General features: G+C 38.8%; 1 protein-coding gene across 5 annotated transcripts in view; it reads right to left on the bottom strand.

Annotated features, from left to right (window-relative positions):
* LOC124550996 overlaps positions 1 to 24,879 on the bottom strand; it is a 126,964-nt gene extending 102,085 nt beyond the window's left edge. The window contains exons 1-2 of one of the 5 annotated variants that reach the window (XM_047125831.1): positions 24,777 to 24,879; positions 19,359 to 19,574 (exon numbers count right to left, since the gene is read on the bottom strand). In XM_047125831.1, the coding sequence (XP_046981787.1) occupies positions 19,359 to 19,553 (195 nt within the window). In that variant the 5' untranslated portion in view covers positions 19,554 to 19,574; positions 24,777 to 24,879. Of the gene's footprint in view, positions 1 to 19,358; positions 19,575 to 23,855; positions 23,967 to 24,233; positions 24,354 to 24,436; positions 24,608 to 24,776 lie in introns of those variants that run through there. The other 4 variants (XM_047125830.1, XM_047125828.1, XM_047125829.1 and 1 more) reach the window with 4 other exon arrangements.
* Between the last annotated feature and the right edge of the window lie 1,581 nt (positions 24,880 to 26,460).

Genomic DNA, 26,460 nt, shown 5'->3' with positions numbered 1-26,460 from the left:
GTAGGATTGGTCGCAGATATCACAACCTGCAGCCATTTGGAGCAATGGGTCTTCATTTGTGCGTAATAGACAAAAAATAAACTTGTGTAGTGCTCTAGAGCCTTAAAATTGTAAGTGAATATTTGGAGTGGTGGTGTAGCATAGTGGTTCCAATGTATTACAGATGTGTATAAGGTTGTGGATTTGAATCCCATTAAGTGTTTTAAAAATTTTATTTTTAGATCTACATTAATGACATTAATCATTATTTTCAGTCAGTTTATCGGTTGAAATGTAATTTTTTATTTCTAATCCTTAGCTACACCATTTTAATCATCCTATTAAATTTTTATTTGCTCTCATTTTTTCTTCCTATCGCTCTTTTTTCATTTGGAATCTTTGTGCATGTGCTCTTCTTTTCTGCTGTTTTATCATTTTATACTTTCGTCTATTATTCATCACTGCTGTTCCTCATTTGCTTAAATTTCATTTTATTTATTGATTAAACCTTCATCTGTGTTATTTTGTCCATAGTGCAAGAATAATTTATGTTTTAAATGTTTGTTTGACAATTATCATAAAAAATGTACATCTTGTAATGGGAAATACACTATTGTCACAATTGTACAACCAATATAAAAGATGATTTCTCAAATTGTTTTTTAATCAACAGACTGGCATTTTCAAACATTTAAATATTGTGATGGATAAATAAAAATAATTAAAGTCACATGCACAAAGATTCCAAATGGAGAAAAGATGAAGAAAAAAATGGGAGCAAATAAAAAGTTAATACAATTATTAAAATGATGTAGCAAAGGATTACAAATAACAAGCATTACACTTAAACCAATTAAATAAATAGGAATAATAACCAGTCACTTCAATAACTATTTAAAAATAACAGTTTAAAAGCACCTAACATGATTTGAACTCACAACCTTCACTATGACAGTAATGTATCTTAACCACAACGCAACACACACCACAGCAGATATCACTTATAATTTTTAAGGTCCTAGAGCATCATGCAAAATTCTTTTTTATATCTATTACTCGTAACTGAAGGCCCACTGCAGTGCATGATACTTGGGACCCTACCTACACAACTGTACAGACAGTTTCAAAAAGTCGATCCCACCTCTAGGGACTTGTCCTTGTTAGTGGTAAGTGGGTGGCTTTGTGAAATATCGATCATGCTCTGCAATGTGTGTGTAGACAGGAAATCCCATTTCACCCATATAGAACAGTCCATAATCGCAAGTAAATTCTTATACTCCTGCCACTTGAAGCTTGTCCACGAGGTCTCTAACAGAACCCAGGAAGTTTTCTATTTTGTTGTTGCTGAAGTAAGTGTGCTCAATTCCGCGTCGTCATAGAATCTTGCCCATTGTATCACTAATGTTTAGGAAATATCATAGTTTCATCCAGAGCTGATGATAAATCCTTTATTATGACCAGTTCTAGTCCTCAGACCCTTATTGGATATAAGACATTTACAACAACTTACATGGTCTTATAAAACCTATGGCGTCAATTGATATAAAATTCATCATTTGTCTCAGTTGTCATACAGCAAAATATATTACATTGCCAATAATAAAACATACCAAATACTGGGAAATCAAACACATTTTGTTTATACATATTATAAACCCCACACCATTATTCGTGTCTGTATGTGTAAGGAATTTGATATGCTGTTCACTAATATGTAGACTGATCCCTCATAATTGTCAGGACAAGGTTTGTACGAAGGAAATGTTTTGAAAACCCACTACAAAAGTCAGAAATGTGGATGATATTTTTGTATGAAAATCTCATAGAAAGACAGTTCCACATTCACATGTTTTTTTTATTTAAAAAAATAAATAAAAAGATGTTCAGTTTGATGGTTCTGGTGACACGTTTTCATAATGGCAAACAATTCCACACTGAATATTGGTATTTTGTGAAAAACAATACAATTGAAAGTGATATTTTAGTTTGTTATTGGCAGTGGTGATATCCTTGGTGTGCTGCAAATATTCAGTTGATTTCGGTATGTGGTTTATTTCTTTGGGAACAATGCCACCAGTGACACATCAAGTCAATGAGATTGAAAAAGAGCATAGACAGTGTTTGGAGGCAAATTGAATAACAATACTTGGCTACATACATTATGATTCCTACATACAATGGATGTAGCCAAGTATGACTTGCTCAGTTAGAGCTTATGCAAAAAATACTTTGGAATGTCGACAAGTAGGCAGCCAAAGTGATAATTTGAACTGAAGAATGAATTCCAATTTATTTCATTTAAATAAATTAATGATTTTACTGAACTTGTTTTCAAGTAACTGAGCGACAGAAAGACAATGCACAGCCTAAACCCCTATATATACAGACATGTTACACAATAATACACAGTAAACACTTTCTGTTAAACCAGCTACAAGAAAGAAAATGCTAAGCTGTGCTGTGAAAATGTGCAGTTTTGTTTTCCTTCCACAGTCATTTTTAACAGAAAACAGGAGAGTTGTGTCTATGGCTAACTTTATAATCCTAACTGTCCGTAGATTAAAACCATGTGGAATACTGTCAATAAAGTTACTATCCTCATGGACCCAGAGCTGGAAAGGTCTCTCTCATACTCCGTGTACTAACAATTAAAACTGATTTATGCATTCATTTTGACTTCTATTCTCAATGTCGTAACAATATATAATGTCAGAGAAGGGAGGAGGAGATAGAGTAGGGGGGAGGAGATGGATCAGAAGTAGGGAGAAGGATGATATGGACAGAGAGATGGGGGAAGAGGGTATGGACATGGATAGAGTGGGTCTGGGATACAAGAGTGGGAGGGGGTGGGGGTGATGGACAGAGATAGGAGGGAGGAGGAGTAGATGGACAAAAGATGAGGGAAGGAGGAGGTATACATATCCAATTCCCATACATATTTAGCAATTATGAAGCATTGCCAGGTTCACTAGAAATCTATAATTGTAGTAATGATGAGTGTGTAATATATGCAATGTAATTTGTTTCATGTTTAATGTGTATTTGGTATGACATATTGTGGTAATGGTGGGAGCTACAAACTGATCAGCTACAGGAGAGGCATTTTGTGGTGGGAAAATCAGTACAGTAAACAGCCACTCCAAGTCCAGAAGGCAGCAAAACTTGACCAGAATCTATACATACTATAAATTCAAGTCATCTGCCACATTTTTTCTGTCTGCATGTGACGGCTAATCTCAGGAACTACAGTTGGGATTTTGATAGAGATTTCACTGATAGATGGAGTGATTCACAAGGAAGTGTGTATATAATTTATCACCAACTATGGGAGACAAATCAACCGGCCGGTACTAAGTGCTAACTGTGCAAAGCCAGAGCAGGTCACTAGTTATTGCCAATGTAAATGTATTTTACTTCCCGATAACAAAACTTAGTGGCACTTGACACCATGGGTTTTATATCGTCATTTAAGCTGTATTAACCCTGCTGCAGACGTGTTAACTCATCATGCCTCGTCGTTCCCCTGGCATGCCTGACGTGTATACACATGGCCTTGGGTCTTCCCTACAGCACTAAGGACATGTTTATGCATCCCGCGCCACTGGCCTTCCCACTGCTAGGGACGAGTTTAGGCGCGCTGTTAGTAGCTGTTCAGTGGTCTGACTGTGTAGTTAGAGAGTGCATATATATTTGTTGCTGTGTTCACTCTTTGCAGAATTCGACTTAGATTCCTGTATTTTCATCAGTTTTCTTTTTTACGAGAGAAGTCACATCACCCTGGTTGCACAGATAAAGAAATCCTGGATATGCTCACTAAGAGCGACAGTGAGTGTGAATTATCTGACGTTGCTAACAGTGATGAGTCTTCAACAGAATTTCAAAGCTGTAGTCCTCAGCCCTTTACATCAGAGAGGAGAGCAAGAATTACAGTCAGCAGTTCCTCTGAATCCGAGGGATCAGAAAGTGACAGTGAAACGGTTCAGAAAAGAGTGTACTTAAGTGACACATTTGACTGGAAAGAAACCAATTTCCAGCCGTTAAACCATTACTTCGATGACTCGAGTTCAGGACACAAATGTCAATTAGATACTGACCCGAGCATTCTTTCAATTTTTGTGGTATTTATGTCTCAAGAACTGTTGCAATTTATTACAGATGAAACAAATCGTTTTTACGTTTACACCAGAGAAAATACTACAGAATCTGTGAATTGTCGACTGTCAAAGTGGAAAGACACTGGATTTGAAGAACTGTATTGTTTTGTTGTTGTTTGCCTTCTAATGGCGCATTATGTCCCGAGAACGTTTTCGTCTACTTCTCAGAACGTTGCACTTCAGTGATAACTCTGTGCGTACTGGAGGCGACAGTCTATTTAAAATTAAGACGATTTTTGACAAAGTTCGTAAGACGTTTGGTAATTCATTTTGCCTACATCACAAGCTTTGTATAGATGAAAGTCTCTTGCTGTTCAAAGGACAATTATCTTTTAAGCAAATTATTCCAACCAAGTGAAGTAGATTCGGAATAAAGACATTGTACTGTGTGACTGTCAGAGTGGGTATATTTTAGATTTTATTGTATATACTGGCGCAACAACAGGAATTGGGTTCCACAATTTGGGAAAATGTGGTGACGTAGTGGCAACTCTTACGGGACCATATGTTGATAACTGGTACTGCAGCCCTGATCTGTTCCTCTGGCTTCACAACCATGGAACAGCCGCACATGGCACTGTTCATAAGAACAGGCACAACATGCGAAAACTGCAGAAGAAAAATTAGGTCCACTGACAAGGTCCTTGCTATCAAGTGGTGCGATAAGAGAGAGGTGTACATGTTGACCACAAGTTACACAACACAAATGGTTGAAACAGAGAAGACTGACAGAAAAACTGGTGCAAAAATAAAGGAACCACAATGTATTGTAGATTACAATTCGAGTGTGGGTGCAGTTGACCGTTGTCACATGTAACTGAGCTTAGTGGGATCAGTGCGTAAGACTGTGATATGGTATAAGAAATATTTTTTTCACATTCTGGATTTGTGCATTCAAAATGCTCATGCTCTCCACCGGTCAGTAACAGGGTGAAAAATGGCACTTGCAGAGTTTCCCCTTTCTCTTGTAAGGGAGATTGTAGAAAAATATGCTACAGAACGGAGAAAAGCTGGTAGGGGAAGCCACTACGATGACAAGAATCCTCTGCGATTCACAGGGAGACATTTTCTGGCTGTTATCGTGAGTGAACATTTGCAGGAAAGTAGGCTAATGCTCAGATGCGTGGTTTGTACGAAACAGAAAGTGTGCCGGGAAACTAGATACCAGTGCAAAACTTCCAACGTTCCATTATGCGTTGCACCCTGCTTTGAGACTTATCATACAAAGAAGCATTATTAATCATTAGGAACTGAATATGAGAAAATTTATTGACACTTCTGAATGACTTACAAAAATACAGGCAAAAATGCAAAAAAAAAAAAAAAAAAAAGATTTATATTTTTAACTTCGCCAGTGCCAAAGACCAGATCGAAAAAAAGAATGGGAAATAGATGCAACAGGTGTAAAATTATTCAAACGAAGCCTGACCTCATCATATGTAGCAGTTTACTAGCAAGTGAACGGACATGCTGATTGAGATGGCGCAATATCTGTACTGTGGCAAATGTAATTACGCCGAGTACATTGCGCCAGTATAACAAAACCCATACATTAATCTGCGAACAATACATTTAGATTATTAACACGTAACATGGACAGTTATATTCTTTTATCCTTAGTAGTACAAATGTAGATCACACTCGGTCTACTAGTACAAAAGATGTTTTCCATAACAGATTTAAATGCCTTTGATCAACGAGAAACAACATGCCAAAATTAAAACTCTTTTCTCAGTGTGATATTTCTTGCTACTTTGCCTCTGTTGTTAGCCAATATTGAAAATTAAACTCATTGTTCTGGGGAGGATGGGGGGCTTAAAATTTGTTGTTCGAATGAGACTGGCTTTGAAGCATTAATAGGAACCAATATTTGAAAAAGAAGTAATGGATACACCCTGCTTTCCTCATTTCATAAAAGTCAACATATTTCAACTAATTTGCAGATTATTGGAAAATAGTAGGGGAGTAAAAATTTTTATTTCCTTATCGTTGTGCATCTGGTGAGCAATATGTATGAGACAGGCGAAATACCCTGAGACTTCAAGAAGAATATAATAATTCCAATCCCAAAGAAAGCAGGTGTTGACAGATGTGAAAATTACCGAACTATCAGTTTAATAAGTCACAGCTGCAAAATACTAACGCGAATTCTTTACAGACGAATGGAAAAACTAGTAGAAGCAGACCTAGGGGAAGATCAGTTTGGATTCCGTAGAAATACTGGAACACGTGAGGCAATACTGACCCTACGACTTATCTTAGAAGCTAGATTAAGGAAAGGCAAACCTACATTTCTAGTATTTGTAGACTTAGAGAAAGCTTTTGACAATGTTGACTGCAATACTCCCTTTCAAATTCTGAAGGTGGCAGGGGTAAAATATAGGGAGCGAAGAGCTATTTACAATTTGTATAGAAACCAAATGGCAGTTATAAGAGTTGAGGGGCATGAAAGGGAAGCAGTGAGACAGGGTTGTAGCCTCTCCCCGATGTTATTCAATCTGTATATTGAGCAAGCAGTGAAGGAAACAAAAGAAAAATTCGGAGCAGGTATTAAAATCCATGGAGAAGAAATAAAAACTTTGAATTTCGCCGATGACATTGTAATTCTGTCAGAGACAGCAAAGGACTTGGAAGAGCAGTTGAACGGAATGGATAGTGTCTTTAAAGGAGGATATAAGATGAACATCAACAAAAGCAAAACGAGGATAATGGAATGTAGTCAAATTAAATCGGGTGATGCTGAGGGAATTAGATTACGACATGAGACAGTTAAAGTAGTAAAGGAGTTTTGCTATTTGGGGACCAAAATAACTGATGATGGTCGAAGTAGAGAGGATATCAAATGTAGACTGGCAATGGCAAGGAAAGTGTTTCTGAAGAAGAGAAATTTAACATCGAGTATAGATTTAAGTGTCAGGAAGTCGTTTCTGGAAGTATTTGTACGGAGTGTAGCCATGTATGGAAGTGAAACATGGACGATAACTAGTTTGGACAAGAAGAGAATAGAAGCTTTCGAAATGTGGTGCTACAGAAGAATGCTGAAGATTAGATGGGTAGATCACATAACTAATGAGGAGATATTGAATAGAATTGGGGAGAAGAGGAGTTTGTGGCACAACTTGACTAGAAGAAGGGATCGGTTGGTAGGACATGTTCTGAGGCATCAAGGGATCACCAATTTAGTATTGGAGGGCAGCGTGGAGGGTAAAAATCGTAGAGGGAGACCAAGAGATGAATACACCAAGCAGATTCAGAAGGATGTAGGTTGTAGTAGGTACTGGGAGATGAAGAAGCTTGCACAGGATAGAGTAGCATGGAGAGCTGCATCAAACCAGTCTCAGGACTGAAGACCACAACAACAACAACAACAACATCGTTGTGCAGTCAATCTATTGCACTCTAAACTCATTTTCATCATGGGTTCACACTACTAGACATGCTAACCCGAAGTTTACATTGTTTTCAGGCCTGATTTTCGCGGCCAACTTTCATTCCAGTTGTACAGCTTGGTACGTTTTATGGAGCAGTTTTTTTAGAAAAATTTGAACGAAAATACCGCATTTTTTACGTTTTTACAAAATCTTCAATTTTGTGCTTAACTCATTCAGTACTGAAAAGTGCTATGGAAATGAAACTTTATATTTAAGAACCTTGTGCTGTTAGCTTACTACATACCAAGTTTCATGTTCGTCATAGCATTAGTTCAGGAGACGCAAGAAGCTAAACTTCGATTTACAATTTTCTGGTTCAATATGGATCGCAAAATTCTTTTCATTATTATTCTTAAGAGAACGCATAAGGTTGTACAAGATGGCCAAATTTCATTTCTTTACAAAAATTATTGCCCTGAGATATTAGAGCTCAAAGTTTCCAAAAATTCACGCTGACTCTGCGCGAGTTGTGTTCAACCAACAAATATTCAGCACAAGGCGGGTTGAGCAGTGCGGGCCGATCCGGTCCTGGCAGCGGCTCCAAGAAACAGACATGCAGCACAGATAGATGGATTATGTCGCAGGCCGCGGTGCCTCAGCATGCCAAGCAGGTGCCGTGCCTTCAGCAGTCAAAGGGTTAAATGTCTAACGCCTGGAAACTAGTAGTAATAAAGAAAGATTTGTTACCCTCTCTTGGCACTGAGCTAAGGCTTATTTTATTCAATATTCAGAACCTGTGGGGCACTTATAAGCTGTGGGGCACCACCTCCAAAAATATATTGTATCACTAGAGGGGGGCCTCATGTGCACAACATTTATTATGCAATAATACTGTGCCAATATACTGCACAAAAGAGCGAGGTCGATACTGGCGCAATATTATTCCACAATTTTTAAGCGCAATATGTGTCAGCTAGAACTCTGTCTTTGTAGCAAATGTGTGAGCACTTAGCGACAAGGGACTTGCACGTATTGCAATTGTGATCACTACGTGAAGCAAGAAGAAAAATGAGAGGAAGTGGTGTTCGGTCAAAAAATAGCTTGGAAGATGTTTGACATACAATCCTACTAACATGCTATGAGAACTTTTAGCAGAACTGGCCGAGTACTACAATTAAAAGATGAATAAGTGAGCTTTCAACAAATTGTTGAACCTTTTTACAACTTATGAACAGAGAAAAGATACAGTGTTGAGGGCAGCAACCAACACCCAGGAAAGATTATCCATCACACTACGTTACCTGACAACCAGAAACACTTTTGAAGACGTCCAATTTTCAACATTCACTGCACCAACTACTACAAAGTGTATTGTAATCAAAACCCTGAATCTACTTGCATCTGCTTGAAAAAATACACCACAATAAGTGACGTGAAAATAATAGAAAATTTATGAATCCCAGAGGACAGTACTACATGGTAAAAGTTTTTGTGGAAGCAGTCAAATAGCAATTCTTTTGCAGATATAATTATTACACTGGAATTTACAAACAATCTTCTAATGTCTACATTATGAGAAATGATAAAATTTGAAATGAATATACACCGCACAACACAAAACTCACCAGAGCATACTTCAACAAACATATGGAATTATGAAACTTCAGGAGACAAATTTGTAAAATAGAGACTAGCACCTCGTTGTACAATGTGCGGACTGGTTGAAGCACTTGATGGGCTTCAGAAATTAGGTCTTGGAGACGTGTGTTGAAGTTGATGTAGAACCATTTATCACCACAGAATCTCTTCGCAAGGTGCCCATTACCCCTTCAAATAAAATGTCATTTATAAATTTCTTTGCTAATGTTTGCTGCATTCTGTCCATTTTCTGTAGTTCACGGGCCCACATTATGCCAATGAGGTCCTCATCAGACATCAGTTCCTGCAGTCGCTGACATGCATGTTCTAATAAATCCTCATTTTTTGCCTGTGCTGACTTCCTTCTTTTTGTTAAAGGTTTCTTCAATGGTATCTCAGTTTCTGAAATTTCTGAGTCCTGAAAGAATAACACTAATGTAATGGACCATTTGGTATATGTCACATTTACAGCTAACTTCAGAACATATTATTCTATTATTTAGTTGCATTAAGGACTGACAAGACCTATCAGTGAACTGCTAAAATGATATTACAGCAGGCTTCAATTGAAATATCAATTTACCCTGTTAAATATCATTATTACCCAGCAACATTGCTAGAATAAGCACATCAAATGACTGCTGAAAAGTGCTAGTTCTAACTCTCCTTTTCAGATGCCTGCGACTCCCACTGAGTGGAAGTGTGTGGCATAACAGTTTTGTGACTGCTGGAAATTCCTTCACTGCCTTGGAGAAATTGATGGTCAACATGTACACATTGTGAAAAGACCTCATTCTGGGTCACTTAAGGCACATTCAGTATCGGGTTGCTGACAGCTGTAAATGCTAATTACGAATTGATTATGGTTGGTATTAGCATAAATGGCCACAAATCTCATGGTGACATGCTAGGATGCTCTGCCTTTGGAAAGCTGCTTGCTGAAAACCAGTTGAACACTCCAAAAGAAGAAGCAGTCTCCAAGCATACAACTAAACTGCCTTGTGTTTTTGTTGGCAATGATGCTTTTGCTATGTCCGAGGATCTAATGAAGCTTTATTCTGGAGGAAATCTGAACAGTCAATGGTGAATATTCAACTATCATTGTAGCAGAGTATATCACATTTCTGAGGAAAAACAACATTTGACACTTTGGCCTCAAAGTTTGGATTTTCTAAGAGAGTTTTCCTCATTTCCCTAGATAAGTGCAAGAAAATTGTCCTGGCTTGCTGCTGTTTGCATAAGCATCTGAAGCCAAAAACATCATGTAAATACATGGCACGAGGGTCAGTGGATCTGGAGCTTGAAAACATAGGTGACATGGTTGCAGAGCCATGCAGAAACAAACGTGCTGAGTTGCTTGCCTCACAAACCACAAGCACAAATTATACAAACCAGGTGAAACACGTCCAAGAAGTTTATTGTGAATATTTCAATGGTCCAGGGGCTTTTGTGGCAGCACAGAATCGTAAAACACATTAACAACAATAACAACAACTAATCACAAATTACTGCACAATTTTCTGTGTACATGCACATTTTTGAAAAGAATAGGTATGTAGGTAGTGCTGGCATGTATTTCTGCAATAAATATTTCAAGGTTCTGAAATGAATAAATAAGCAGTTTTTGTGCTATTTTGTCATTTCTTTTAGTTATAAGTGCCAATCAAAAAGTTTCCATTTGAAGGTCCTACTGTCCAGAATCGGTATGCCAATGAGGATGTGAGCACTGAGGCAATCATACCACCAATGCACCAAGCAGCAAACACCTGTTTGGTTGAACACCATGTCCTGCTGTGTGAAGAAGTCCATGACAGCCTGCAGCACATCATTGCCTGACAGAAATCATTGATCCTTCCATAATAATTGCACGGGGAAAGATCAGGACTATAGGGCTAGTGCTCGAGTGTCTTCCACTTGAGTTGGTATAGCTTTTGCATTAGGAAATTTGTGGCATGGAGGACATGTATTATTTTGAAGAAGCAGCAAGGATCTAGGCGCACCAGTCCACAAGAGTGGTATTTGACAGACAAGCTGCCTCACACATATTCCTCATTTTCCGATGGATGTCTACCAGTGTTTTTGTCCTTTGGTAGCCAAGAAAAGAATAATGGCCCATTGTCCCGTTTGAATGCATTTGGTAACAATGTCGCTGAAGTTCACATTTCTGCATTTACCGCAAGCATGTCGGAAAGATACAAATGCCATACTAATCCCTTGCCTAAATGTCTGTGCTTATATATCTACATCAGAGCCCATGCCACGTTACATATATACTGCAGCAATTCCCTCAAATGGAAACTTTTTGACTGCCCCTCACAATGGTGACTTTTTTAACTAACAGTATGTCTGAATGAAGTTTCACACATGCGCGGCTGTCTACCAATTCTTTAGGAAACTACTGCAGTGTTGGTTCAATTCAATAGTCATTTGGAAGTCAGTGAGAGAGGATTGCAATGGTTGAGACAATTGTTGAACCCACGTGCTGTGATTAAGTTTTTGCTGGTAAAAGGATTTTCAGCTGCTGAAATCCATTCTGAGATATGCCTAGTGTATAGACCTGAAATAATGAGTGAGAAACAAGTTCAAAAATTGATCAAGTAAACTAAAATATTCAAAATGATTGGTGATTGATCATTAATGGTCTGGCTATGAATTCCAAAATGTTGCTCAAACCTCAATTTTTCAGGATTGCCACTGAACAGCTCGGGTATCACAAACTGTGACAGTTTCTGCAGCACTGTGGACAAGATGGAGATCATTTGTTTTATCACATTGTTCCAGGCAATGAGAGGTGGATATTGTACACCAATGCAGAGGTGAAATTCAAGTTCATCCAAACCAAAAAAGTTTAAGCAATCTCTGTTCTTGAATTGAAAAATGATAGCTACCATTTTTTGAGATGAAAATTGTGCCCTTTTGATTGATTTCACTGATCATGGGCAACAATTACAGCTGAAGTGTACTGTGAAATACAAACAAAACTGAGACATAGTATCCAAAACCAATGCCGTAGGAAACCGTCAGCTGGTATAATCCTCCTTCATGACAATGCATGCCCTCAGGCTGCTGCCAAAACCGAGAAGATTCAAGATTTATGTTGGAAACTTTTTGAACACCCTGTAGAGTCCTGGCCTTGCACCAAGCAACTATTTCCCAATCATTCATCTGAAAGAAAAAGTGACTGAGTGGACAACTACTTCAAAACAGTAATGAACTCAAGACTGGCATTACCAAATGGTTCAATTTCCATGCGGCAAACTGCTACGCAGAGGGTTTAAAGAAGCTGGTGCAACATTACAGAAAGTGTACAGATGTGAACAGCGATTATGTAAAAATGCAAAGTAGTTATGTAGTAAAATATTACTATCAATAAAATCTTTTCTCAAGAGCTTATTTTTTATGACTTATAAGCTTATTTTTATGACTCACAAGCTTATTTTTTTTATGGCACACAAGCTTATTTTTTTTATGGCACACAAGCTTTTTTTTTATGGCACACAAGCTTATTTTTTAATGACCAAATGGATTTTAGTTTTAGAATATGCCTCATAATTGAGCAAATATTAAATAGAATATGTAATCAAACTACTCACCTGAATGAATTTCAGCATATGACTCCTTTCATCTGTCTCTCCTGATGTATCCACGTTCATTTTCATTTTCATCACTGGACCACCAGTCATCACTTTTGCAAAGCACACAGTCACAGTGGGAACTTGTGTGTATTGTGCAATATTGCCGCTGATGGTACAACATACTGAGCGAGAGCCATTATTTTTACATTCTCAAATGCTCAATATTATTGGACAGTGCTCAGTACTGCACAATAAATATTCAGCGTTTGAGGGCCCCTTAATGCCATACACTTATGGAAGGTGGGCAATTTGTGTGAAATTTCTTCCTGAGTGCTCTTGCTCTTATCCCTCATTACTGCAGCTTTCTTTGGTGTACTCTTGTTACAGCCATTTGCCCCAATAGTGGTTTGTTTATTACAAAGTTCACCTTCCAGGCTGTCAAATTGCAGATTCATTGTTCTCTCATTTTACCACCAAGTTCTCTTGTTATGAGTATGAGTAGTGACGAGACATGGTGCTCAGATTTCTGTGTGGGCTACTACTATGCTAGTTAAAATCTATGCCGTAATGTTTTAAAGAATAGTCCTGTTACCTCACAAATTTTGAAAATACTTGCTACACTCTTCCAAACATCACCTAACAATACATAAAATAAAGGAAAGGCAAACACTTACCTTTAGCAGACTGACAAGCGGTGCATACATATACGTAGCATAACGCAACATTTTCAAATGTCATCTAAAATAGACAGCAAGTCCATAGGCAGTTGTTGGGAGGAGAAATCAATGTATAAGGGGCGTGGGTACAATGTGGAGGCATGTTGATAATGCTTCAGTGCATCTCTTTGACAGGTGAAAGTGCATCTCTTTGACAGAAGAAAGAAGTGCACCATGGCTGGATGGTTCACTTCACCAACCAAAATTATTTCTGCCACTTCCAAAGATTTTTGCTTGTCCAGGAGCCTGTGGCTACTGGAAGCCCGTGTCAAAGGTTACTAAAAAGTCGTACAGCCAATACATCAGCACCTTACGAGAGGGTCATCATAATATTTTATCACCTCAAAAAAATTAAGTTATATAACCTTCACTAATCCCTTTTCCCACCTACATCCATCTCCTTTCCTGCTTCCACTCCAGCCACACACACGCCAACTACCTACCCCATCTTTCTTCCCCCGCAGCACGCCTGTTTAGACATAGTCCTCTTCCCACCTTTGCTTCTCTCCTCATGCGACACAGCCTCCCAACACTGCACCTAACAGCCCCAGTATTGCTGTCTCCATTCCTGCATGCTCCCTTAGGCAGTAATAAAGCATCTCCCCTACCCCTAACCTGCTATCCCTTCACCTCCCTGTTCCACACCTCTTCTGTGCCACCACTACCCATCCCAGCCGAGATCACATGGTCACGACAGTCGGGCCTCGGCATCCTGAGATGATGATGGTCATGCGTGAGAAATGCGGGTGTAGAAATATTCTCTCTCTCTCTCTCTCTCTCTCTCTCTCTCTCTCTCTCTCTCTCTCTCTGTGTGTGTGTGTGTGTGTGTGTGTGTGTGTGTGTGTGTGTGTGTTGGTTGGATGGTTGGTTGGTTGGCTTGGGAGACAGGCCAAACTGCAAGGTCATCGGTCCCATCACATTAGGGAAGGATGTGGAAGGAAGTCAGTCGTGCTCTTTCAAAGGAACCATCCTGGCATTTGCATAAAGCGATACAGGGAAATCACGGAAAACCTAAATCCGGATGGCTGGACGCAGGTTTGAACCATCGTCCTCCCAAAAGAGAGTCCAATGTGCTAACTACTGCACCACTGTGTGTGTGTGTGTGTGTGTGTGTGTGTGTGTGTGTGTGTGTGTGTTGTAATGGATCATATTCTGGGGCTCATATTCTGGTGGTGAATGTCAGTTGCCACTGTGGGCAACAGCATCTGTTTCCTGTCTTCCAGGGACAGGAACTGTTTTCTTGACTACAATAAAGAGGGCAGTTTTTGCTTAATCTGGCTAACAGGTGTAGAGGCCTGAGTGGAAGATTTTCAAATGCTAGTGTTTCCCACAGAATGAATGGTGTTTCCTAGCAGCCTCTGGGAACAATATTGAAAGGCAGGCAGCAGCACTTTATAGTAGTATTATAAGTGTTAGTTTCTTCTCTGGAGGTTGACTGGCCGAAATGTCTACACATGAAAAGAATTTTGCATAGCACATTTCTCTGGTTGCCATGTCCAAATTTTCTTCTTTAGCCATAACACAGCAGAGTTTACACTGTCTCTCCTCACTAACTTGTTTTGCAGAAACAATTGTAAGAGAATTCTGAAACAATGGTTTATTAAGCGAGGAAAAGTAAAGTCAGTAGCTGATGAAAAAGCCCATCCTCGGAACAAAAAGTGTAATGTCTTCACATATGTTGTTACAAAACCCATAGCATTTCTCATTTAACCAGCTATCGATGGCCCTTAAAAATTACATTCTTTCACAAAAAAAGTCTGTAGGTATTGGAATAACACACCAGATAATGAAGTTTTACATAATAACGATATGACAAAATACTCTTCTCTTTTCATGCTATCATTTTTCAAAATCTCAATTCAATATTCAAAATCTTTTACAAAAGATGAGGAATGCTGTAGGTATTTCACTCTGGCTTCATCGCTGGTGTCGCGCAATAGCAAATGAGTGTGCTACATCAGATCGATTTTCTTGAGATTGGTAGCAGATGGATGGATGGATAGATAGACAGAAAAATTCAAAATTTCATACAACAACGTATCATGTAATATGTACCAAATGCAAAATCATAGTGACCTCCATATCATGTCATGCATTCTGTCATCGCTGACTGGCCGAAAGGTGGAAAACAATTTTCGGTCTCCTCTTCCGAACAAACGAATGATCTAACCCAGCACTTTGGATGAAAAATGGTCACTGCACATCGGTCACCATATCAACATGAGCTATAGCTGGTGGTGTCATCTAACAGATGCAGAGGAGTTTGCAAGTTGTTAGCAGAGAACAAACTCTATTTTGCTTCAATGTAAATTTGAACACTGTAGTTCTTGTGTATGGCCTTATCCTCTCTGACTTTAGACTGTGATACTGTGTGGTTTACAGTAGAAACCGACTGGTGATGGTACACAGCGTCACAGCATGGTTTACTGTCATATCCAGTGGTCACACTCAGGAATCTCGAGAGAGGATTGCTCCAGGGCACTGAGTAGCAGCAGTAGTAGTAGTATATAGAACGCAACTGTTTTAATCTTTCCTCATGGATCAAAGTGATGCTGGTAACTATGGTTTCAGTTGCCTGAGACTACAATCATGTTAGTGAGTTGCTTTTGCGTGAGTGTGTGTGTGCGCATGTGTGTGTCTGTTGTTGACAAAGGATAATGGCCGATAGCTTTAAGTGTGAAAATATTTTTGTTGTGCCTATGTGCAACTCAGCATCTCCGTTATATAGTGAGTAGCAACTTTCCTTCTCTAATATTGTTATATTCCATCCTGGATTTTCCATTGTTTGATTTTTAACTCCGATTTAGATTGAGAGCATATGTGGAGCAGCAAATAGGGGATATCCAGGCCTGCAAAAAATGTTTTGGAGGAAGTGTACGGGGTAATATGATGCACAAACTGTCACAAACACTGCATGGTGCTAAGAGTTCACAGATGCTGGGCTGCTCGTGGCGACCACGTCTTCAACAGATTCACACATAACCTCAAATATTTCACAACCTGTGGTAGTGTAAACCATAGACATAACATCTAGTAGCTCCTGAAAAATCTGTAGTATTTGATCAGCACCCCGCGCATATGCAATCTAGTGTTTTTCCAATGTATTCTTAATCTATAGAATTCTCAGGTGTCCCACCAGGTCACGCCAAAATCCCTCCACAATATTTCAGCAAACAGAAATGCTGCCATCTTCAGGTAGTCCCTGATAAATGCTGCAGGAGCACAGCATTAGTCAGAGACCATTTGAAGATGACAGTATGTCCGCTTGCCAAAATACCATGGGGGAATTACGAAGTGACCTGGTCAGACACCCAAGAATTCTATAAACCCCACACAAATACGGTAAGCTGTACATAATCTGTTACAACAGTGGTTTCATCAAGTGCTAATGAAGCAGCAACAAAGGTTTGACCTTTCTCCTTCAGTCGGTTTTCCAGATCCACACCCATTTCCTGGATCTGGCAAGATACTGTTTGCTCAAAGAGGCAAACTTCTCATTTCTTTACCTCTCCTCATGTTAAGCACTCTGCCAGCAAATACATGAACATATTAAGTATCTCGTGGCGCAAAAGGAAAATGGCAATGGGCTCTTCTGAGAAGTCGTCATTTTGGCTACATTCACTAGGAAGTGAGAAGCATTAATAAATCGTACAATGCCGAGCATCAGACACACCCAGGTGTACAGCAATACAGCAGCCCACGAAAACAGTGTGACAGGACTGCATGGTAGGTTGCCTATCCAACCCCTGCCCTCTGGCGAACTGAAGCCGCCCCCCCCCCCCCCCCTGCTCAATGGGCAGTGATGGAGCAGCCTACTCTACAAAGTTCTTACACCTTGCAGCCTTCCCTTCTTTCCTCAGTATGGGCTTGCCATCTGAGCTCTTAATATTCATACAGGTACTTGTAAAAGACGGCTTGGGAAGGATCAATTTGGATCCACAGAAATGTAGGAACATGGGGAGGCAATACTGACCCTACAACTTATCTCTCAAGGTAGAATGAAGTGTGGTAATAGCATATATAGATTTCGAGAAAATTTTCAACAATGTTTACTGAAATACACAATGAAATTCTGAAGACAGCTAGGATAAAATACACGGAGCAAAATGTTATCTACAACTTGTACAGAAGTCAGGCTCCAGTTATAAGAGTGGAAAGACATGAAAGGCAAGCAGTAGTTGAGAGGGGACTGAGGCAACGTTGTGGTCTATTTCCATTATTATTAATATCCGTTAGCAAACAAAGGAAACAAGGGAGAAATCTGGAAAGGGAAGGAAAATCCAGGGAGAAGAAATAAAAACTTACGAGGTTTGCCAATGACATTCTAATTCTATCAGATGGAAAAGGACTTAAAAGATCAGCTGAATGGAACGGATAGTGCATTCAAAAGAGTTTACAAAATGAACATCAAAAAAAGTAAAACAAATGTAATGAAAGGTAGTCGAATTATATCAGGCTATGCTGATAAAATAAGATTCAGAAATAAGGCACAAAAGGTAGTACCTGTATGAGTTTTGCTACTTGGACAGCAAAACAACTGGTGACGGCCGAGGACATAAAATGCAAACTGGCAATAGCAACAAAAGTATTTCTGGAGAAGAAGAAGAAGAAGGAGGAAAGAAATTTGTTAACACCCATTACAAATTTATATGTCGTGAGGTCTTTTCTGAAGGTATTTCTTTGGAGTGTAGCCTTGTATGAAACTGAAATGTGGACAATAAGCTATTCAGAAATAAAAACAACAGAAGCTTTTGAAGTGTGGAGCTACAGAAGAAAATTGAAGACCAGATGGGTAGAGCCAATAAGTAATGATTACATACTGAATAGAATAGGGGTGGAGGTGAGGTGAAGGGAAAGGGGGCAGGGGGGGGGGGGGGGGGGGAGGAATTGTAGAGGGAGGCCTAGGCATGAATACAGCAAGTAGGTTCACATGGATGTAGACTGTAGTAGTTATGCAATAAATATGACTGGTTACAGCAATTTGTTTTTTAAGTTGTTAATCATAAGGGCTACATCAAGCATAACCTAAAGTTTTTGCATTTTAAATTACCATTATGTCATGAGACTGAAGTCCAGATCAGGGACAGCAGCAGTCACTGTGATGCTTAACTATTGCTCACAGGTTCGCAACACGTCAGTTTCGCGTAGTCAACGGGATGATTTTTTTGACACAACCAATGAGAGGCAAGAAGAGAAACAATTTCTAGCACCGAAATTGAAACCGTTGTTTTGTTTGCTGTTTTTGGGAGTGTTAGTGAGTTTCGAGAGAAATATTTTGTGACTATGGCAACAAATGCTACAGAGTGGACTGATATTGGTACGGATTAACTGCAGAGACAAAAAAATCTATTAAATGTGCAGGTGAAATGATTAATTGAAATGTGGAAGAAGGCAGGTGGACCAATATTTATTTTTAATAGAATCGCAAGTTTGATGTACTAATAAACAAGGCTCCGCATATCTTCTCCCATGATTTAATCAAAAACATTGTTCCACCTGGCTCCTCCCATGATTTAATTAAAAAACACTGATCCACTTAGTGTGCTCATGCAGATTGATTGCGTAGCAACACAGAGGAAGGAAATATTTCACTGCTTTTTTTTAATACATTACGGGCTGTGATGCTGTCTTGGTTTGCAGATAGTAGCCCTGTTTAAATAGCTGTGACTCAAACAAGGAGCAATTAAATTTATAAACCTTGTTTACAGCAATGCTTCCCCCTTTCTTCTGACTGTATTACTTCAGAACATGTCGTCTGCCTGTTGCTCTCTCACTGGCTGCGTAATACTAACAGCTGACACGTCTTCTGTCCCCTCCATACCTGACGGCAAGTACTGATAACATTCCTGCACAAAACTCCTAAATACACCACTGGCCCTATCCTAGACTTTTACCTTGTCACGATGCTCTAGCAAATATACTTACTGGAGGAGTTGGAGCAGGATCAATGGAGATCTTCAAGTTAGAGGGCTCCTCCTCCTCGAACCGCACAGACAGCATGGATGTGGGGTCTGGAACGGCCATGTCTTCATCGTCTTCATTTTCATTTCCTCCGCACACTGGGTCAGAGTCCTCACCACTGTCATCCACCGGCTCCACTTTCACCTGGTGGAGTGGCATCTTGCCCGGTTCAATGTATGCCTGTGAAATCAAAGATGCAGTATAACTAACTTTTGATGGTTTGGTGCTACATAAAGCCACATTTCCAAAGACAACAAAAACTTGCACAAGCACCACACCACCACCGTCCTCCAAGGCTTTCTCCACATGGACAGTCTGATATTCTGCTGGCACTGTATTCATGATCGTGTCAACTAACGTAAGACATGCAAACGTATAAAAGTGTTGTTGAAAAGGGGTCAAAGTATCATTCTAAAAGTATAGGAAGAAGTAAAACTACTTCTGAATTCTTCCATTTCTTGATCTACACAAAAGTCAGGCACATGTACGCTAGATAACATCACAGCTTGCCTTAAGTTACAAGTAACACTAAATACTTGGCTGCTGGAAACATCCTTACCATCACTAGGGTATGCTTACTGCACTTCTAAAAACACATTTTCTAAATTTTTAAGAGAAATTCTGGCCACTATTCATAATATCCTGAAGATGTATTGAAAAGTAAGGCTTTTATCTTAACTGTCATGTTTTGTTTTTATTTTTGGAGTTAGTCATGGTTCTGATATGTCACAGGTGCTGAAAATACAAATTTTATGTCACTAAACACAAACCAAAATAGCCAGTAGGATCAGCTTAAGAACTCCTGCAGAAAAAAAAACCCAAATTTTTACAAACATTAAAAATGCACCAAAATTTCTGAAAATGGGTACTGATCAAGCTGAAAAAGGGTACTGATCAAGCTGAAAAAGTTAAAAAATTTGGGACTAGTGTAGCAGGGGATACAACCCGTCGGCTTTGGACAATGACGTCACAAGTGACCAATCGAGAAGCGATTCTTCTTAGTGTTGTAGCTCCCTTCAGTGGCTGGTAAGTGTTTTTTGGATTTTTAAAAAAAAAAATCTCACGAGATAGAATAAACAGATCCACTTTATTAAGCAATCAGTAAAAAAATGAAACTGAAACATAACAGCAAAAGCGAAAATGGTAAACTGCTCTCTGGCGACTTGTGACGTCATTGTCCAAAGCCGACGGGTTGTATCCCCTGCTACACTAGACCCAAAAATTTAAATACCTTGGTTTGAGAAAAGGGGCTATAGAACAAAAGATATGCAAAATGGGAGACTTTTACAACAAACAAACGCATGTCTAAAAATGCAAAAATTAGGCATTACAATACAATAGCAAAGCCAGAATGTTTATACGCAGTTGAATGGCTAACATTAAACTATAACATACATAAATTAGAAATAACAGAAAGGAGAATCATAAGGAAAATATTATGACCACAAAAGCTAAAGGAACTTGGGAATTACACAATAATTATGAAATTTATTGAAATGTAAAAAACAAAACCATATCTGAAGTAATGATTAAAAGAAGACTGGTATTTCTGGATATCTATATTGAATTAGAAAAAAAAAAAAAAAAATATAAAAGCCATAGAAAAAAACAGAAGTTTTTAGAGAAAAAGTGTTGAGTATAGAAGGGTTCCATGGCAATGGAGTAAAATGCTAGTGTGAAATTGTCAGAAGACAGGAGGAAAAAACATAGCGAACTTAGTACAGGAAGAAAAGAAGAGAATAACAAATAAGGTATTGAAATTGCCACATGGTCTTTAATTCGGCCATGAAAGACAGACAGACAGACAGACAGACAGACACAGAGAGAGAGAGAGAGAGAGAGAGAGAGAGAGAGAGAGAGAGAGAGAGAGAGAGAGATAATAATAAACAGCCGATACACCATAGACTCCCTTTTCCTGTTCGCATTCTAGCCTAGTGCTACACCGTATCTTTCACTCCTGTTTAAGCATTGCATTGATTAAATCAATGTGACAGTGGAGTGGAGGATGCACTGCAATCTGTGCAGACGTGTCTACATCAATGGTTCAATGCCATCAGCTGTAGGATGGTTTGGTGCACGCTTAGTGTAGACATTTGCTTCCATTGTCAAGTCACCACAAATGGCTAAGGCTGCATGACAATGTTGCCATTGACATAGTGAATTTCAAAATGTAGTGTTTTCAAATGCAACATAACACTGTCACATATATTCAATTCCACAAGTACTGCAGTCGTGCTTATCTACGTGTCTATATCGTTACTGTGACACTATCCGGCAGTGTGCATTGCTCGGTGTTATAGTATACAGCTGTTGCAGCAGAGTAAGTGTTTAAGGAGACAAAACAGCAGAGGTCATCAGTCTCCTATTCACCCCCAATGACGCAAGCATGGTACTCAATCTGTCTGGGTATGGAGTAAATTCCGTGTGCAAGTGTACTAACCATTTGTGTAGCATGTATCCGAGGCAGGACGTGGTAACCAGCATGGCGTTCACATAGTAGGATGTGGGAAACTGCCTGAAAACCACATCCAAGCTGGCTAGAACCCCAACCCCCCCCCCCCTCCCACCCCTGCCATTCTGCTGGGCAGATTCAATCTGGGGCCAACATACCTCCCTGCTCCTGAAGCAGTCCTGTTAACACACATCTACCCAAGCAGGTACAGAGGACAGACAGTGTTGGTTTTAAGCACCTATAGATATTACAAGCAATTTCAACACCATGGTACTAAGAGCAACCTGAAGAGCAACTGCTACATGCTAAATTCTGAAAACTGTAGGTCACTTCTATTTCTATGCCATTATTAGTGCATTGTCATGCCCCTAATCCATGGCATCAGATTTATTTCAATCAAATGACTTCTCCTTAGCGATGCAAATTTAGTGCATTTATTTTTTTTGTTATGGTTTCACCACTCAACCATTGACTGAGAAAACAATGAATTGAATATGCTAGTTAGTACCATGTTACACGGACATTGCCCGCCCCCCCCCCCCCCCCCCACACACACACACACACACACACACTCTTTCCTGATTAGTCAGTTTATGTTTAACACAGCAAACTTTAGATGAAAGCATTTTTGAAAAGCTGTTAAGTTTACTTTCTTGGTTACTTGAAATAGAGGCTGTTTATTTCCTTCTCCTAGTTTAATATGAGCACATTGATATGCATCGTGTAACAATAATTAACTGTGTCCGATAAGAATATAATCCCAGTTACAAAGGGCACTGCTAGTTGGCGTGCAACTCATTAAAATCCTCATTTATTGTTTGAAGATTGATATTTTGTAGTAGGAATTTCAAGATGGCATAGTTTCATCTTTCTTTTGAATTTATAAATCTCATCATTTTATCTCTTTATGTTACGTTGAAAGTTGGTGAAGACAACTGTAACAAAATATGGTACACCCATTACAAAATAAAATAAAAGGAACACAGCCTTTGTCATGGGCTAATACAGCACAACACCACTAAGTACTGTTTATTAACTTTGATTGGCACAGAGAGAAAATTGTCAATAGCAAAAAGAAGTCATCGACTACTGATTTCTAGGCCTACATCCCTGTCAGACACCACAAAAAATGACAAGTTAATGTGTACACAATTTCTGGAGAATAACAATAAAAAAATTCCAAATTGGAATGTTACTCAACGAAAAATAACTGCATAAAATCAGTTTCAAAAGGACACTGCTCAATAAAAAGTGGAACACCAAATGACATGAGTAACAGGGAAGAATACAAACATCAATAAGGAATTTTCTGCATTAAACACTGATTTATGAAAATGAAATAAAAGACTTTTTTTAAATTTTCTCTCTCTTTCTTGCTGTTACACTTTGGTGTATTATTATTACAGTAATATGCTCACTAATATAAACTAATGAATGGAGATTAATAATGGCATGAATTCTATGCAGTACTTTTGTTATCCTTCCCTGCAAAACATTTTCATCTAAAACAATATTTATCTCGTGTGTGTGTGTGTGTCACAAAACCGGCCCAAAAATATCTCTAAGGTGATAAAATTTTACTGTGTACCACAGGCGTACACAACTAACGAATTTATGGTTCAGTGAAAATCTGCCATTCACACCAGTTATCACCGCTGATTATCTCATAACACATCTTGGACTATCCCAGCTACAATGTATTCTGGAGATCCCAGTAGTAATTCTGTATGTCAGAATAGACCGTGTCACAAAACACTGAAAAAAGATGCATTGATGCGTATGTATGAATACAGTTATTTTAAGACTGCCACCAACAAGAAACTGTTCTTAATCACACCAAGAGCATAAATGGAGAAAGGGACGTTCACGCCACTTAAACGTACCACAGTTTACTAAATACGACGCACAATTTTAGCAGTTGTAAAGGTCAACTGCAATCAGTGCCAAAATAATATGACCAGATGACATACAATTCATAAGTTTCGTATTGTTTACAGACAAGAACACACCAGCAAGCAAATTATTCTCGCGACAACTTCCAAAACTTCGTTCGATTTATGTTTGTTCACAAAGTCTGAAACAATACAATCCCACTACTTAATAGTTTTCGTGTGTCACTAGTTTTTCTATCAGTTTAATGTTCCGTAAACAGCTCTTTTGGGAGAATATGCAGAGTCCTCCAAACTTCGTTATATAACGAAAATGTAAAGGAAAGAGGGGACACTGCCACGCTTTCCTTAATCTATTGGATATAGCAGAGAAAATGACATTCATTTTCGTACAAAACATTCTGCAGAAAAGCTGTTTATGTTCAAGAATATTACACGAAATAGAAATTGACCCTCACTTCTTCCGTTCTCTTATTCATAAACTACACTTATGCGTACCATTTGAATAGTAAAATAACCTCTGAAATATGTTATCACATTAATTAACACATATTTCCGTAAGTTTAATTCAAACAAACACTGACTGTGGATCTACATGAAAAGCTTTCATCGATGCTGATATGGCATTCGCAATCGATACTTAATGGGCTGCCAAAGAGAAATAAAATTAATAGTATTGATCGCTAGGTGTAGACAATTACAGTAAAAATGTATGTCATTTAGTTGCACGAATACCATATTGTTATTCCATCAGAATATGAAAACTCTATGCAATCCCTTGGTACTCATTTGCGGCGACAACAGACTAACCCACAGACGCTACGCAGTTGTTTTTTTTACTATCTGTATCGGTATTCCATCATCCAATCCACCCTTGCCGAAAATCGTACTGACATGGATTTTTATTTCATACAGATATTAACGGAACTTTTTTTCACGTGTATACAGAAAGAAAATCATAATGGCAATCAATGTTCTAAAATAAAAAATTTGAAGTAACACATTATCAACCCATTTCGGCGAATATGATAGCACACTTACGCCAGGCAATTGCAGAGCGTAAAGCTGGTTGAACTACATACGTAACATTCGGTTTACTACTAAGAGAAACTTAGTGGTTCCAAGTGCACTCATGTTACGAAAGGGAACACCGGTACTTCTGTATAGTATTATAACGCAAAAAGGAAGATTAAACGTCTAATCGAAAGCAAGAGCTTTAGAAACTGCAGTGCAGTTTTCAAGTGCACCATCCACCTATTTACTTTTAATCGATTTGGTGAAATCACGGATATCCTAAAAATAGATATCCGGAACCTCGCCTCCCCGGATGCGAGTTCATTAGCTTAATCACTGCGCGATTTTGGTCGTCAATTTTGGAACGTAAACGACTTTAAAACATGTTGGATGGCAGGCCTAATGGAAAATATTATTACTTTTTATTTCAGGGGGTATGTGATAAGTCTTCTTACGTTTTGTGTGAGGCTCTTATAAATCCCTTCCAAGTGTCAATCCTTCCTCTCAGAGTACCACTTGAACCTGACATCGTCTATTATTTATTGGATGTATTCCAGTCTCTTTCTTCACCTGCAGTTTTTACACACTACAGCTCTTAGAAGCTCATGCATCATAGAAATTACATCTTAACTAATATCTTATCATCCTGTCCTTCCTTCTTGTCAATGTTTACCCATGTTCCTCTCCTTGACAGTCCTGTGGAGAACCTCTCAGTTTCTTTTCTTTCAATCGATTTGATTTTGCAACATCCTTCTGCAGTACTAGATACTAATAAGAATAAATCCCATGTCCGGCCATCCTGATTTAGATTTTCCGTAATTTCCCTAAATTGTTCCAGGCAAATGCCTGGATGGTTCCTTTGAATGGGCTGGGCCGACTTCCTTCCCCAGCCTTCCCTAATCCGATGAGACCGATGACCTCACTGTCTGGTCTCCTTCCCCAAACAACCCAACCCCCAACTAACAAGAAGGGGAAAATAGTAGGGGGCTACTGTACAGATTCTCTCACTCACTCATGGAAAAGAAGATTATCTTTTAATGACATTTCAATGACAAGGTGTTAAGAGAGAGTGCACAAGATCAAATTGGACAAGGAAACCAGCTTAGATTCCTTCAACCATCAAATAATTGAGGAAAACCTAATTATGAATGGCTAGGCAGGGGTTGTGGTGTCCTGAAGCTGAGTCCAGTGACTTAAGCACTGAGTGACCTTGATCATAATTCACATATGGAGGTTGAGTAATTCGATTCATTGTTACACCAATCTCATCAACTAAGCTCACTGTAATGACCATGGATCAAAATACATGTTCCTCCACATAATAATTGTTTCCATCATGAGTAGAATATTCTGTCTTTATCTGTCACTAGTGAACAACCAGCCATTGCTGCTTTTTAACTGAAATTGTAAAGTAAATGCTATATGTTAGTTGTAAAATGCTGAAATTTCTCATTAATCTTTATATAATTTCAAAGAGGTCCATAAACTGATAACTTAGTTCAAATATTAAGGGAGAGGGGAATTATAATGTCCTATGACTACAATTTCAGGAGTCACAGTTGGAATCAATGGAATCAACCAATTCATACAAACACCTGGGTATCACAGTTTGTAGGGCTATGAAATGGAAGAATCATGCAAACTCAATCATTGGTAAAGCTTGTGACAGACTGCGATTCACTGGTATGATAGTGGGATAATACAATGACTC

The sequence above is a fragment of the Schistocerca americana genome, chromosome 9, assembly GCF_021461395.2.
Source record: "Schistocerca americana isolate TAMUIC-IGC-003095 chromosome 9, iqSchAmer2.1, whole genome shotgun sequence".
Classification (NCBI taxonomy): domain Eukaryota; kingdom Metazoa; phylum Arthropoda; class Insecta; order Orthoptera; family Acrididae; genus Schistocerca; species Schistocerca americana.
This window is presented reverse-complemented; position numbering and strand designations above follow the sequence as displayed.